The sequence below is a fragment of the Symphalangus syndactylus genome, chromosome 1 (genome assembly GCF_028878055.3).
Source record: "Symphalangus syndactylus isolate Jambi chromosome 1, NHGRI_mSymSyn1-v2.1_pri, whole genome shotgun sequence".
Lineage (NCBI taxonomy): Eukaryota > Metazoa > Chordata > Mammalia > Primates > Hylobatidae > Symphalangus > Symphalangus syndactylus.
Window position 1 is genome coordinate 80,360,885 of NC_072423.2, and position 16,173 is coordinate 80,377,057.

The 16,173-nt window shown below is 40.8% G+C and overlaps 1 protein-coding gene across 3 annotated transcripts in view; it reads right to left on the bottom strand.

Annotated features, from left to right (window-relative positions):
* Window positions 1-2,191: 2,191 nt before the first annotated feature.
* The window catches only part of LOC129460975 (putative zinc finger protein 826), a 74,281-nt gene continuing 60,299 nt past the window's right edge, over window positions 2,192-16,173 (bottom strand). For all 3 annotated transcript variants that reach the window (XR_008650343.2, XR_010121441.1, XM_063641785.1), the window contains 2 exons: window positions 10,661-10,786; window positions 2,192-5,074 (listed from right to left, as the gene is read on the bottom strand). Coding sequence is in view for 1 of the 3 variants with exons in the window: in XM_063641785.1 (XP_063497855.1) it covers window positions 5,052-5,074; window positions 10,661-10,786 (149 nt within the window). In the remaining 2 variants the exon portion in view is untranslated. The remainder of the gene's footprint in view (window positions 5,075-10,660; window positions 10,787-16,173) is intronic.

The window sequence follows — 16,173 nt, forward strand, 5'->3', positions numbered from 1 at the left end:
CATAAGAAACCTGGATCATGATCTTCACTCTAATTTTTTTGAAATTCATGATGTATAATATACTTAAATATCTTCCCATGATTTTGCTTTCAGATATTTTACCAGTACAAAAATATGAATGCAGATTATTTTGTTTAGCAGTATTTATAAGAAAGTGTCATGAGTATTCCTATTTTCTAATTTGCCTTTTGCAACTGTTAAATGAGAGGTAACAAAAGCACACTTCACTTTTCTTTCTCAAAGGCAAACCAGCTGTATTTCACTCCCTCAAATAGCTACTAATTTCTTGAAAATACTTCTGGAGAGCTCTCCCCAAATAGGGACAAGCCAGAAGATTTTTCACTTTCATCTGCTCTGCTCATTTGTGACTGTGATCAAACCTAGAAGATTTAGAAAGGAAGATTCCATCCCAAACAGCCCTGTAGTCATCTGTGTCCTGCAGGGTGAAGCTCTGTAGCAAAGTCTGAGGATAGAAGTGTAGATTGCATCATTCAGACATTTTTTTTCAATTTTTGAAAGAAACTGGAAGAAGGTCCTATCACACAGGCATGATTGAGAAAGAATCCTTTCGTGATGCTCCCATGGATTGGATGCGTGTACAGCCAAAGGAGCAGACAGATCAAGAAATTGAGAATTTCAGGATTCAGTAGGAGGTCTAGCAGGGGGCACTGGGAAACAACTAAGTATTGAGCTCTGAGTGTCCTGCACTGCACCCTGATGGCCAGCAGGGAGTGATGGAACCCTCCTTTTCTGCCCCATGCGGCCCGAATGCATGTCTGGTGCTCTCAGGAGGACTTCAGGAGGTATTGATTTAAAAAATGAATGCCTTTAACAGCACCCAAGTCACCTCTTGAATGCTTTGCTGCTTAGAAATTTCTTCTGCCAGATACCCTAAATCATCTCTCTCAAGTTCAAAGTTCCACAAATCTCTAGGGCAGGGGCAAAATACCACCAGTCTCTTTGCTAAAACATAACGAGAGTCACCTTTGCTCCAGTTTCCAGCAAGTTCCTCATCTCCATCTGAGACCACCTTAGCCTGGACTTTATTGTCCACATTGCTATCAGCATTTTGGGTAAAACCATTCAACAAGTCTCTAGGAAGTTCCAAACTTTCCCACATTTTCCTTTCTTTTTTTGAGCCATCTCAAGTATTCCAACCTCTCCCTGTCACCCAGTTCGAAAGTTGCTTCCACATTTTTGGGTATCTTTTCAGCAGCACCCCACTCTACTGATACCACTTCACTGTATTAGTCCATTTTTTTTCACATTGCTGATAAAGACATACCCAAGACTGGGAAGAAAAAAAGGTTTAACAAACTTTCAGTTCCACATGGCTGGGGAGGCCTCGCAATCATGGAGGAAGGTAAGCAGGAGCAAGTCAGGTCTTACATGGATGGCAGCAGGCAAAGACAGAGCTTGTACAGGGAAAACTCCTGTTTTTAAAACCATCAGGTCTCATGAGACTCATCCACTATCTCGAGAACAATACAGAAAAGACCTGCTGCCATAATTCAATCACCTCCCACCAAGTTCCTCCCATGACACATAGGAATTCAAGATGAGATATGAGTGGAGACATAGCCAAACCATATCAGTTATTAACTACTGCAGAACAGTATCCAAATCCTTCTTTGTGTTGTTTTCGCCATTCCACTTGCCAGTCACATGCAGTTACCAGCATATCACAATCCAGCACAGGATGTTGGAGCACCCATTCTATTTGGGAGCTTGTAGTTTCAGGGTCTGCCCAGCAGGAGTACATGGGGCTGACTGTGATGGCCTGGAAGATATTCAAGAGGTAAGTGGTGCCAATGCACACAGCCCTGCCCACTTTGTGAACATAGAAAACAAGTTTGTACCTAATTATTATTGAGAAAATGTTTCAACCCAAAAGCATGCATTCTCTGTGGGACTCCTTTATAAAGTATCACAAAGGAGGTGGCTACAGCCAGGTGTTTGAGAATCAGATCTGTAGACCTTAATGTGCATTTGGTGAAATAAAGAGAAATACAATGCTAAAGAAAAAATAAATTCATCAGGAATCCAATTATGGTCTGAGATAAGATTATTCCTATTGCCACATCCCTAGAGGACATTTGTTCTTTTCCAGTGACTGATACTTCTATTCATATTCAGAGTTAGAGGATCCTGAATGGAAACATGAGGTCTATTTTATTTTGGCAACTGAAATTCAATATTGTCCACATACCATTGTTTTCAACTCATAACTTTCTTATTAAATTCCATTTTCTATTGCTGAGCTACACACCACACACCACACACACACATCTTTACTGTGTATACTATATTCATATTTTACATAGAACATTTACAATGATTCTACAAAGTAAGCACTTTATTATTATTATTTTTTTTACAGGTGAGGGGAACTTAGGTGTAGAAAGGCTAAATAATAGCTAAATAACATCTAAAGCCACTTCCTTCGTTGTAAGAGGCAGAGTCAGGAGCTGACAATGTGCTTAACCACTATGTGCCTCAACCTTGGACCTAGTCAGTCTTTTCTAAAACTCCACATATATTCCATTTTCTTTTTTTTGTAGATTTTGTCAGGTTTTTAAAAATGGTTGTATATTTATAAAATATGATTGTGGTAATCTCTTATTTAAATATCACTGCTTAATTTATAGGCAAATATCACTTATGATTCAGAGATCCAGATACAATGAAGATGCCTTAATTCCACAGATGCCAAATGAAATTTATGGAATGCAGAAATGATTTCATACTGGAATTAAAAGAGAGTCTTTTTATCATAACCAAGAAATAAGGCACAATGGAATGACAGTGCAGTAATCCAGGGGACATTAAACATGAGTAGGCAATAAAATATTGCAGAGGAGAAACTGCATTACCATTCGTATATGGAGAAAATTAGTATTTGTGAATGCAAAAATATAAAATAAAATTATTTCAATGTCAGAATTGTTTAACGTATTAAAACATGAGCCCACTATGTAAAAGGGAAACTGGAGGCAGGAAAAATTATTCACGGAATCAATTTAAATTGTACTAAGATAAACACTGAACCTGGTAATGGCCTCAGAACATTTTAAAAACAGAGCAAATATCACAAACAATTCAATTTGGAAAATTGCTGAAGATCTTGACCTTTTTTAAAAAATACAAAAATCTACAGAAAAGTTACCCTTCTTTGCTGACTTCATGAAGGAAAGCAGTCTCACCATAAGGACTAGACAATGCATGTTTTCAGTCACCACACGGCTATGGTCTCCATTAAGTATATAATACGTCCAGAGTGGTTAAACTCTATAGTTACTACTTCTGAACAGAATAAGGTAATTCAATTGGTGAACTCTTACACATTATCGAAGGCATGAAGGTGTTGTAGAAACACCTCTACTAATCCTGAAAATGTCCCCGACTCTTCTAGAAGAAAAATAAAGCAGCTGAGAAATTAATTTCAAATTATACTAGAGAACTGGGAAAAAAAGGATTTCATGGCCATCAAAAGCAATAATGACAAACAGTGAGGATTACACTAAATTAGAAGCAGTTAGGGACTGGTTTGTGACCTTGCCCTCCATTCCTTCTCCACAAGTTCAGCCCGTGGCTCACTGATTATTTCCTCCTTCCTGCATGGCTTTGGCACTGGCTCAGTTTCTAGCCCCAAAGAAGACCTTCTCCAGATGAGAGCACTTACTGTACCTCCCAATACACTTCCTTCCCTTGCAGACTATGCCTTCTGAACTACTCGTTTGATTTTTTTTGCTGCAGGGCTGGTGGGCTTGAAGTGATGGTCAGGACAGCCAGAGTGTGTGGGAGGACGCAGGTGGTTCTGAGACATGGGTTCGAGATCTTGTGACATCATCGCCCCTCAAAACTGCAATAATCGTTTCACCTGTAGCAACAATGACAGTACACACTTGGGGGAGCTAAAGATAGTTTGAAAAACACTTTCCCAGTTACCGTTTACCAAAAACAATTACAACTTTCTAGTGAGTGCCTCCAGAGAGATGTGAGTGTTTTGGAGAGGTTCTTCTTTTCCAGGACCCCTGGAGGGACAGGACTCATGTAGACGGAGCAGGAAATGCTGAGATCTGGGACATGAGGGACTGACCGCAAGGTGGGTGTGTCTTATTGGATTCTATGCTTCCTTGATGTGTTCCCTGCTGAAAATCTAATTTTCTGTTATTCCCCAAATTCCTGAGCCAAACTATTATTTAATTATGAATAAAGAAATGGGATCATACAATAGACTGGTAAAGAATGTATCAATAGGTTACGGTGCAAATAGGCAGCCATCCCCAACCTTTTTGACACCTGGGACCCGTTCCATGGATGGGAAGACAATTTTTCCATGGACGGGATCAGGTGTTGTTGTGGAGATGGTTTAGGGATAAAACTGTTCCACCTCAGATGATCAGGCATTACAGTCTCATAAGGACCGTGCAACCTAGATCCCTCACATGTGCAGTTCACAATAGGGTTCGCTGCTTCTGTGAGAATCTAATGCCACTGCTGATCTGACAGGAGGCAGAGCCCAGGCAGCAATGCTTGCTCTCCAACCACTCACCTCCTGCTGTGCGGCCAGTTTCCTAACAGGCCATGGACAGGTACCGGTCTGCAGCCTGGTCCTGAGCTTCCCAGTCTCCCTCCCATTCCCGAGCCTTAGCCCCCAAACTGCACTTAGCCTCCTTCACCAGGCTCCCCTCCCAGGGCCTGGTGCTCCTCTTCATTGCACAGTCAGTGAGTAAGTGAAATACACTTACTTTATGGACATGTAAATAGGACTATGAAAGTATATAAATCAAGGAGGGCACACAGGGAGGTGGAATATAGAGAAAGTATTCTGGAAAATTTTGTATAAAATAAATGAACGTTGAAAGACTCATCCAAAGTAACCAGAAGACTGCTTCTCCAGCATCACATCTCTGTGCAGCTTTCTCTGAAGGACGCATTCTTCCTGAGTGAGGTCCACAGTATCATCCTTGAGGGATACTTATTTCGGGAAATATGGTAGACATTCTCATTCAGGCTGTACCATCCCTGACAATATCCATAGCCAATGGTCAAAGAAAATCTTGCTTTTCCACTGGGGGATAAAAAAAGAAACAGCTAAGTTTATGAAAAGCTCAAGGTCTTTTTGAGGTCTAGTAAAATTCCCAGGGCTGACTTGGCATATGCCTTTCAAATACATCCACAGAGATGCACACACTGTGAATACATGATAAACTTTATTATAAAGGAATGTCACAGGTGTGGTTAAATATCCTTATTCTGCAATGAAATGCTAATTGTTCCCTTGCCCGAGACAGATTTATGTTCCAAAGTGTAAATATATTTGAGTCCAAATATTTAATATTGAAAGCCCTTAAAAGATGGAGACAGAAGAATCACTGGGAAAATCAGAAGGGTGATTTTTTTGGAAAAAAAAGTTCGGAAAAAATCTTTAAGAGAGGAAGAGGTAAGGTAAATGGAAAAATAAGACCCTCCAGTGATCATCTACCCCACAACTATCCAAGGACAAAAGCACCTTTACAAGTGCTAAAGAATCCAGGTAAGACATAGAGCACCTGTTTTTAGCACAATAAGAAAAGAGGCATTGAAGAAGGTAGGAAGGACAGAGTCTCACTGCTCACCTCAGCGCTTCCCCAACTCCAGGCAGTGCAGCATAGAAACACAACCCACATGAGGGAAGGTGAGTGATGTGACTGAAGGACTTTGACTTGGATCCCAGTGTTGGGCCCAGCACAGTAAAACACAGGGCCAGGGAGAACCCCATAGCCACTGACCCCAGGCCAAAACCCATGGACAAAGTCTCTGGAATCACCCCAGCGCTTGGTGGAAAACTGCAGCCCCAATATGACAGTCTCATGTTCTGACCTGCACCACCTCTGGCCTTCGATAGTGGCATCAAGCCACGAGCAAACCTCAGCAGCAGTCAGGGCATATCAGCATGGGCCTGGGACACACTCCGGGGTTGTGCTGGCCCCAGTTTCCATGGGCTTTGGCCCAACCCAGCTAAGCATGAACCTTGGTGGCCAAGGGACTGCCCTCACCATCCCTCCCTAAACCCTGAGCAGCACAGTGCAAAGAGTGACTCCACCCACTGGAGGGAAGGAAAGGAAAGAAACTGAGCACAGGGCTTTGCCTGGCAATGCGGTGCTGGCACACCATCGTGAAACCCAACACTGGGCAAGAGTCCATGGCCCCTGACCCAGGCTGGGCCCTGTGGACAGAGCCACTGGACTTGTCACAGTGCCAGGTGGAGACCAGCAGCCCTGGTGGAACAGTCTCATGTCCCAGCCCACATCACCACTGACTCTCTGCAGCAGCCTGGAGCCATGAATAAATCTCAGGGGCCGGAAAGCTGTAGCCACGTGGAACTTGGAGATACCCCTGCGCTGCGCTGGCCTCAGTGGCTTTGGGCATGATGCAGCATCATAGCAGCTGTGGTGGCCACAGGACTCCTTGTCTCATCCATGCCCCACTACAAGCAGCATAGCATGGGGACTGCTTCAGGGAAGCAAAGGAAAGCAGGCACATGTGGCCTTGCAGCCCAGTGCTGAGCCCACTACAGAGATCCAGCCCTGGGCACAGCCCTGCAGTGCCTGACCCCAACCTGAGGACCGTAAACAGAACCCCTGGAGCTGTTCCGGCCCCAGGCAGAAACGTGCAAACCCAGTGGGATGAAATACAATCTATAAGCCCTGCTCTAGTCCTTCCAGGCCAGAACAACAAAGCAACTTCGGATATGTGGCAAACCCAGGCTTAGAGCGCCCTCTAATGCTAAAAAAGCAGCAGTAACCACAGTTGAAAAATGTAATGAACCAAATAAAAAATAACAGCAGAATGAAGAAAAAAGAATCAATGAGCTCAAAGACAGGCTTTTTGAAAAGACATCAAATCAGACAAGGACATAACAACAACAACAACAACCACAACAACAACAACAAAATTACAGGACTATTTCCCTTATGAATATAGATGCAAAAATCTTCACAAAATACTAGCAAACTAAATCCCATAGCACATCGTGAAGATTATTCACCAAGATCAAGCAGAGTTCATCCCAGAAATATAAAGATGGTTCAACATATGCAAATCAATAAAGGTGATACATCAGATTAATGGAATGAAGGACAAAAACCATATGCTCATCTCATTAGATTAAAAAAAGCATTTGATAAAATTCATCATCCCTTCAATCATAAAAACTGTCAACAAATTGGGTATAGAAGAAATATACCTCAATATAATAAAGGCCATATATAACAGAACCATCATACTGAATGGGACAAGCTGGATGTTTTCTCTCTAAGATCTGACACAAGATAAGGATGCTTATGTTTACCATTTTTATTCAATGTAGTACTGAAAGTCCTAGCCAGACCAATCAGGTAAGAAAAAGAAATAAAAGGCACAGCTACATAGCTATTTTTGTGTAAATATATTATTTTTATTAGAAAATATATTTTGGTGAATGTGAAAATTTTATAAAAGTGAGCTCCTATCAGTGTACACTCTCAAAACCATGCTTCATTCCACTCTTATCTGAACTGTACCCCACTGTTTATGGGACTTGGGTGACAAAATCCCAAGTCTTCAATATCAGCCAGATAACACAGGCAGAACTTCCTCAAATAAAACTCTTAGGAGCTACTGATGCTGCCATGGTTAAAGGAGAAGAAAGGGATGAGTCATTTGTTTTCTCATTTGCAACATGATCATAAAAAATGCATGCATCCTTGTGTTGAGGTTTAAATCGTATCATTTATGTACATCACTTACTGATGTGCTTACATTTGAAAACATAAAAAGAGCACAGCTTGGTTTGTCATTATCATATAGGTCAACAATACCATCATTGTCATCACCATCATATTTTGTACATTTAAGTAAAAATGGACAAAAAGGATCTGGGAGGTGAGACTGACCATGCATTGTGTGAACAGATTACGGATGTGAGTACATTGGACAACATGCCCCACCTTGTGGCAAAATTCTATCTGGAAAACAAGGAATGGAACTATGTAGAGAGAGCTGGCACACTCAGAGAAAGCAAGATCATCACCAATTAGATGTCAGTGCTATTTACAGAGATACTGAAACCTATGAACTCCAGGAGAATAAAAAGAAACTTCAAGAACATTTGGGTAATGGGTGGCTGCTATTACTTAAAACCTATGTGACAATTATCCCGTTTTAGCAAATGGAAAGGAAAGTACAGCTTAGGATGCTTGTTTGCCTCTAGCATGTTTATAGTATCAAGACATTTGAATCTTTTTTCAGGAAAATCAGAAGAGAAAGTCTTATTCCAAAGTAAAGAAATAGAAAAACTCGGAGTAGCTTCATCACATATAAAAAGCTGCCTTGACTGTGAAACCCAAGCAGTCCTGCACCACAGTCAGTTCCCCCGATCAATAATAAAACAAGAGGAAAGTCTGGTTTTCTTGCTAAAGAGATTTCACTTTACCATCATATTCTTTGTAGCTTAGCAACAAGAAAATGTGATTTGTTCATATTTTATTGTTCATGGCTAAGTGCATATGATATAGGTTGAGAAAAGAATTAAAACCCAAGCACAGAGATCAGGACCACATAAGGTTCAAAATTCCTTAAATTTCATTCTAGTTAAATGAGTTCTGGCATATCCATCCCTTATCAAAGAAAAAAGTTGTCTTAAATGAATAATACATGGAGTAAAAATTAATGGAGACAAATATAACTGCTTAATTCTGAGAAATGATAATCTTATATCCAAGGAACTGAGACGGTGAAATCACCATAATTACTTTAATTTCTTTATTTTAAATGTGATTGCAGCCTTGTCACTGTCTTCTTATTTGAAATTTTTTAACTGCTACAGCACATACTTAAGTACTGACATCATTAATTTGAAATTTGCAAAACTAAAACTGGGACAAGGAGGTCTTTGGAAAATAGTTTGATATTTTCTAGGAATATTAGGTACATTCTATATGTAAGATATGTTTTTGGAACTTTTTTCTAAACTTATGTCTGACTGAAAAAAACTATATTTATTTTTTAAAAATTACCCACATTCCTAGAACTCACTTTCCAAATGAAAGTTATAATTTTTATGAATATGAAAGATGCAAAACTGATAGAATTAAAACTTATTCTATCCCCGATGAATATAAGTATGAAAATGAATTAATAAAGTTTTGGTCTAAAATGACTAGGTAATATATGTAGCTTAAGAACTATATAGCAAGTAAATGAAAGTCATTTTATTCAGAGAATTTGATGGGAACCTAATATCTTTTGAGTATTTCCTATAAGATAAATGAAACTAGACTAACTTGTATGAGTCACCAAATTAAAGGATAAATATGCGAAGGAAACAAATTCTTTATTGCATTATAATGAAAAGAATCTTATGAACTGTAGGACTCTTTGATCTGGATGTTTAGTCTGAGGCTAATGAAAGAAGTCATTCATCTGATTTTTTCCATGGCCTGTCTAGGATTTCCGGACACATACTGAGTCTAGAACTGTGGGCTAAATGGGCATTTCTTGAGTAAAAGAGGTAGACATCAAACTGTACACTCTGATTTATTTAACTTTTATGGAGTTGAAAAAATAAAATAATGTATGCTAACAGAAATCAAAACAGGGGCTGCTTATGGTGGGGTGAGTGGATATTGGTTAACAAGTTACAAGGAGGTATTTTCTGCATCAGTAGACATGATCCATATATTGATAAGGCTGTTGTATACTACAGGGAATACAAAGTTTAAAACTCTGTAACATGTGCACATTTTACTACATTTTAATTTTATATTGATACAAATTTTTTTCAAGGAAAAAAATCATTAAACAGTAATGGAGATAGGCCTATTTTATTTGTAAATCTTCTCTAACTGATGGTAAAACTGACCAATTCAGGCTGCCAGTTGATGGCTGGGTTTCAGGTGGAACATTGGGATGTTCTTTGGTGTTTGTTGTTCCAGTAGGATCCATGGTTACCAGGCAGAGCCCTGTGATGGCTGCGGTACAATGGAAGGACTGCGATCCTCTGTAGAGCTGAGGCCTGGGCGAGGTGACTGTGGAGATGCTCGGTCCACGACTCACCTTCCAGAGCCTCCAGGGGTAGACACTGGTGTGTCCACCTCTCACTGGCTTATGGGTTGGTCTCTTATTTTTATTGAGACCTGTTCAATCTGTTAGAAGCTGACTTTACATAAGGCATGAAAAGCAGCCTGTGGAATCACTGGCTACACAGATTGAAAATAAATACCAACTCACTGACAAACAGCACTTGTGTTCAGAGTGTTCAGAGACGGAGTCATTTTTAGAAATGCCAGGCTACAGAGTGTTTCAGTATAGCTGCCCTTGCCGAGGCTTACAGAAGGGCAAAAACCACCATCTCAAGATTGATGGAAGAATCAGTTTTCTTGGTTCAAGAAATGAAGAAGGAGAAATACAAACGTTCTAAACAAGAAGAGGTGACAGAAGAGAGGCTAAAAATGCTGGAGTTCCTAGAAGAGCTCATAGGAATCACCCCATCACAAGGAATCTTTCCAAACCTTCCAGGAGGCCAACAGCCAAGCAAGCCCTGCTGGTCCCTTCCCCAGGAGTAGGCCTGGGTCTTAAAGAGTGCTGCCCCTCCTCTCCGCTCAGGCCTCCCAAGCTGCCAGGTGCATTCACTCACCTCGACTCCATCTGAGGGTCCAGGGGAGCCCCTTCCTGGGCTGGAGTTCCTCCCCCCTCACATGCTGGACACAGCAGTCGGCTCCTTCATGGGCAATTTCTCCAAATTTAAAGAAGACTGGAGATCCTGGAACACAGCAAGAAATTTGAAAGTTTCTCAGAAAGTTTGATTCTCTCTCATCGGCAGTGAAAGAAATGCTACACTTGAGACACTAATCTCTTCCTCAAATTGAAACATCATCAAAGTACATTTCTCAAGATAAAGCTGTGCAAATGTTAACTATATATTAATAAGTAAATAATTTACATTTTATTCTCCAATTATTGTATTATACTTTGAAAATATATGCAGTTTGTCAACAAAAACTTTAAGTACTCAATAGTAATATTTTTTCTAGAGCTATATTTCTAACAGTTATAGGTTAAAACATTATTTTTTGGACTTCGTATTCATTGAAAAATAAAAACAAAACGTTTAATATATTTATTTGGGGATAAAGTGGGAAGGCATGTTTGAACCTTATATTATTTAATTGCTATATTCTAATATAATAATGGATAAATTTTTTTATAAAAAATGTTTAAATTACATGGAGATGGTTTTCTTCTACTACAAGTGCACTGTAGGAAAAGACTTTTTAAAGAAATCCTCTTAGATTGGGGAATTCCACATCACTGCCCCCCATTTCCTGTCAAAACCACCAAAACACTTCTCAGTGGAAAGCTGAGAAAAGTTGTAAGGGAATTTTCTCTCACAAAATTAAGCCAGGGTTTCCACAATGAGTATCTTTAGTCACCAAAGATACACCATTATTAGGCAGTGAAGACAAACTGGGTCTCATGGTGGAAGAGAAGCAGCAAGTGACTTTTGAGTACTAGGCAGTGGGGGTACAGGAGTAACATGAGATCAGTGACACAGACAGCACCATCAGAAGTGCTCAGGTTGAAGACAGAGCAATGAAGACTCGAAAGTCCTTGTCCTCTTGATGACATTTTAGGAAGAAAAGGCAGATACTAAACAATACTATTAAATAAAGGCATAAATGGACGCAGAGCATCAGAAGGTGTTAAGTTTTATGGAGAAGAATAAAGAGGGGAGGGGATGCAGTGACACATGGGAGGATGGGGGCAATATTGGTAGAAGAGGTCAGTAAAAAATACTGAGGATCACACACCGGAGCAGTGAGGACACCTGGGGTAAAGCTTTGCAGGTGAGGGGACAGAAATGACAATAGCCCAGAAGTGGGTATGAATGTGGTGGGTGTGAGAACCAGCCTGAGGTCAGAGTGGCTTGAATTCAGTTAACGATGGCCAGAGGAAGTTTAGTGAAGGCCACCAAGGGTCAGATGATGGAGGGAGCTCTCACAATAATAAGAATTTCATTTCAATTTAAAAGGTCAGAAGCTGCTGTGTGTGGAAACTGGTAAAGCAGAGAAACCAGCTGGGAGGCTGTGACAGTGAATTGAAGTTGAGGAAGGTGATGGATTGACTTAGGGGGCAGTGGAGGTAATGATGGAGAGATGGGGTGAAGTCCAGGACCTGTGCTGGAGGCAGAGACCCTGAGACTTGCTGATGTCTATGGGTGCAAAGAAGAGGGGAGTCAGGACCAGGATAAGGGGTCAGGCCTACATGGGCATCTGTGTGATGGGGGTATCCCTCATTGGAACACGAAGGGATGGCAGAGAAGTGCATGTGGATGGGAAATTGGAATGAGCTTGTTTGGGAGAAGACTTTAGACAGAGACCCTGATAATGAAGTCGAAATATCAAGTAATCAGGAAGATATAAGTGTAGGACCTTAGAGGAGCAATCACAGCTGTAGTTATAAATGTGACAGGTCATTGGGGAGTGAAGTTACCACAACAGAGATGATGTGCAAGGCCTGAGAAGATTTCATGGGGCAAATTCAATGGTCTTGTTGGTGGCCAGAGCCCTCCTTAGGCTTCCTAGTCTCAACAATATCACAGAAAGCCTCGACAGTGACTTACCCAAGTCTCTCTCCATGCACTGGGACTTCAGTTGCGCAGAATCCCCTTAAATCAGCCTCTAGAATTTACATGTATGTATGTGTGTCCACATACCATGCATATATATGTACATCCTGAGGAAGATTCTCTCCTCAACCGAGTTCTAGCCAGACTCCCCTAAGCCCTCTTGTCAACTAGGCCTCAATCTTAAGCCTATAAAATTTACAGACTCAGCAGAAATAATTGTGTCCACCTGTCTTCCTACATTTAAAGATTTAAACAAACACTTACATGGTTTTTATCAGCACAAGGCTGCATCCTTAGGATAAAAGTGCCTGCCTGAGAAAACTCAAGACTGCCAAACAATTCACTGTTTTGGAAACACCTGACAATAAGCCCATCTTCCTTTCTTAGAGATTACCAAAAAGAGCTACACAATGGTGAACCCCTCCTCTATCACTTTGAGACGTATGTGTATTTCCTATACATCAGGAGTGTCTTTCTCAAGGATGTGACAGGCATTCCTTTGAAATGTAATCATCAGGAACTACAGAGCCTCTATTTCCCAGTCTGTGTGAAAGGGCAGAGTCCTATCTTCCACATGGCCAGCTACAGACATCGCTGCTTAATCTCACTTACACTGACCAACCCTTTGAAAGTTTCTACTTTCCTGAGTCTACTGAGATCCCACTCATCCCCCTCCATCTTGCTGCTTTCTCCTTTAAAACATCCAGTCATCTCTGTTCAAATTTGAGTTTAGTTCATGAGGGACTCTCTTTCCTACCAGAATAGTATATTGTTGATTAAAATCTGCCCTTACTACTTAACTAGTGCCTTTATCTTTGACAGTTAATACATGTACATATATATATACTCATATGCATCTACATACACATATAACAATACATATATACACACATATTTAGAAATACGTACATATTCTTAATGGCTACTATTAAAAGAAAAACTTTAAACAAATTAATTAAGAGTTTAATTGAGCAAAGAACAATTCACAAATCTGGCTCCACCAGAACCAGAATATGTTCAGAGTGGCTCCAGGGATGCCAGATGGTTGAATAACATTCATGGACAGAAAAACAAAAGTGGCATACAGAAAATTAAAGTGAGGAACAGAAACAGCTGAATTGGTTACAGCTTGACATCTGCCTTATTTGAACATGGCTTTAACAACTGTCTGACTGTGACTGGCCAAAACTTGGCTGCAGTGATTGGCTGAGACTTGGCTACCTGTTACAGGAGTAGGTTACAATCTGTTCACACATCCAATTAGGTTATGATTCACTATGTATGAAGAAACCATCAGTCTGAACTTAAAATATGTTAACGAGATAGCTTTCAGCTAACAATTCTCCTACTTATTTTAAAGATATTACTAGACATTTCCTTGAAGTTTTCCTATAATCTCTGCATTTATTTTCTTTTCCTTTGGTTTCTTGCTTTAATGCGTGTGTTTCTTCTCCATCTTTCATGCTACAGGAAGTCCTCAAATATCAAGTGGTCTTTGGCCCCCACACATATTTATGTGGTAGAAAGGAAACAGCTGAGTGGAGCTCTGTATGCCTGGGGCCTGTCCTTCTCAACACTTTTCTTCAGGGATGTTGAGTGTTGAACTAGTAACAGGCAAACAATAGTGTTGCCCACACTAACCTCTAAAAACATTATGTCTCTTTCTAAATGCTCTGTCTAGGACTTCTAGTATTATATTGCATAAAAGTGGTAAACATGGGTATCCCTGCCTTGTTCCAGATCTTTTATAAAACTTCGGCTTTTTCCTTTTCAGTATAACGTTAGCATTGAGTGTTACATACGGCCTTTATTATGTTAAGGTGTTTTTCTTCTACACCTAATTTGTTGAGTTTTTAATCATAAAGAAATGTTGAATTTTACTGACTGCTTTTTCTACATCTATTGAAATGATCATAAAGTTTGTGTCCTTCATTCTGCTGATGTGATGTATTATGTTTATCAACTTGCATATGTAAAGCATCCTTGCATCGCTGGCATAAATTCTATTTGAGCATGGTCAATAATCTTGTTGATGTGCTATTGGATTTGGTTTTCTAGTATTTTGTGAGAATTTTTTTAAATTTATGCTCGCAGAGAGATTGGCCTGTAGTTTTTTTTGTTTTTGTGCCCTTATCTTGTTTTGCTATATTTTCAAATAGCCTGTTTTTGAGCTCACTGATTTTTTGTTGTTTTATCAATTCTGTTGTTGACGCCCCCAGATGCATTTTTATTTTGTTCATTTTGTTTTCTGGCTCCAGTATTATTTACATCTTAAAACATTTCAATCTTTCAACTTATTCTGATAAATTTCTGAATTAGTGATCTGTGTTTTTTGAAGTTCACTGAGTTTCCTTAAAATAGCTATTTTGAATTACGTCTGTAAGATTATACAACTTCATCACTTTAGGGTCAGTCCCTGGTGCCTTGTCCATTTGGTGAGGTCATTGTTCCCTGAATGTTCTTGATGTTAGGGGCACGTGACAATCTCATGTACTAGAGAATTCCATTTTTTGGTGTGTGTCCATAGTTGTTATGTTCTTTTGGCCCAGAGGAACTAGAGCAAAACATAAAGGGGTCCATTTGGTTCTGCAAGTTTTTGCCTGGAGATAGGGAAACTCTAGAGGTTTTATGTATGGTCATTAGCTTGGGGAGAGTCATTGTGTGACTCTGTCTAGTGCTGGGCTTCACTGTGGCAGGCCTAGCACTGGGCTGCAGGGCCGTGTGTTGTGCCTACTTCTCTTTCCTTATCCCAAAGAGACCTCTCTACCCACTCAGTGCTCCTTAGTTGAGGAATGGTGTTTGTGGCCACTGCAGTCATTGTAACACTGGGTTAACCCAAAGCCCACAGCTGCAAAGACCAAGGCAGCACAGACATCCTTAGACACATGCTGCTATGGCTCGCCTGCCAATGAGGTTTATTATTGGCTCTAGGCTGCAGCAGTGATACAAATAAGGACAAGAGACTGTGTCACCAGAGCTGCGGGTCTCCACATGGCACTGCAGCAGTTCCAGCAGCTCTATCTGTGGGCATTGGCCTCGGGTCACGAACCATCAGGTTCTGGCCAATGTTGGGTTTCACCACGGCAAGCTATTACTGAGCTGTGAAACAAAGTCCTGCACTTACTTCTCTCTCCCTCCCTGCCAGTGGATAGAGTCACTCCGCACTGTGCTGCCCAGGACTGGGGGAGAAATGGTAGGAGCAGTCTCTTGGTTGCCAAGGCTGATGCTAATCTGGATCACATCCAAATCCCATGCTGCCAGGACCAACACAGCCCTGGGTGCTCTTGTGGCCCATGCTGATATGGCCTGTCTGCCAGTGGGGTTCATTCGTGACTTAAGGCCACTGTGGAAGGCTAGCAGTGGTGTGAGCTGGAACACAAGACCATGGTTTGGGGCTGAAGGTTTCTGCCTTGCACTGGGGTGAGTGCAGAGGTGCCACGTACAGGACCTGGCCTGAGGTCAGGGGCCATGGGTTTCTGCCTGGTACTGGGTTTTGCCATGATGGGCCCAGCACTGGGCTC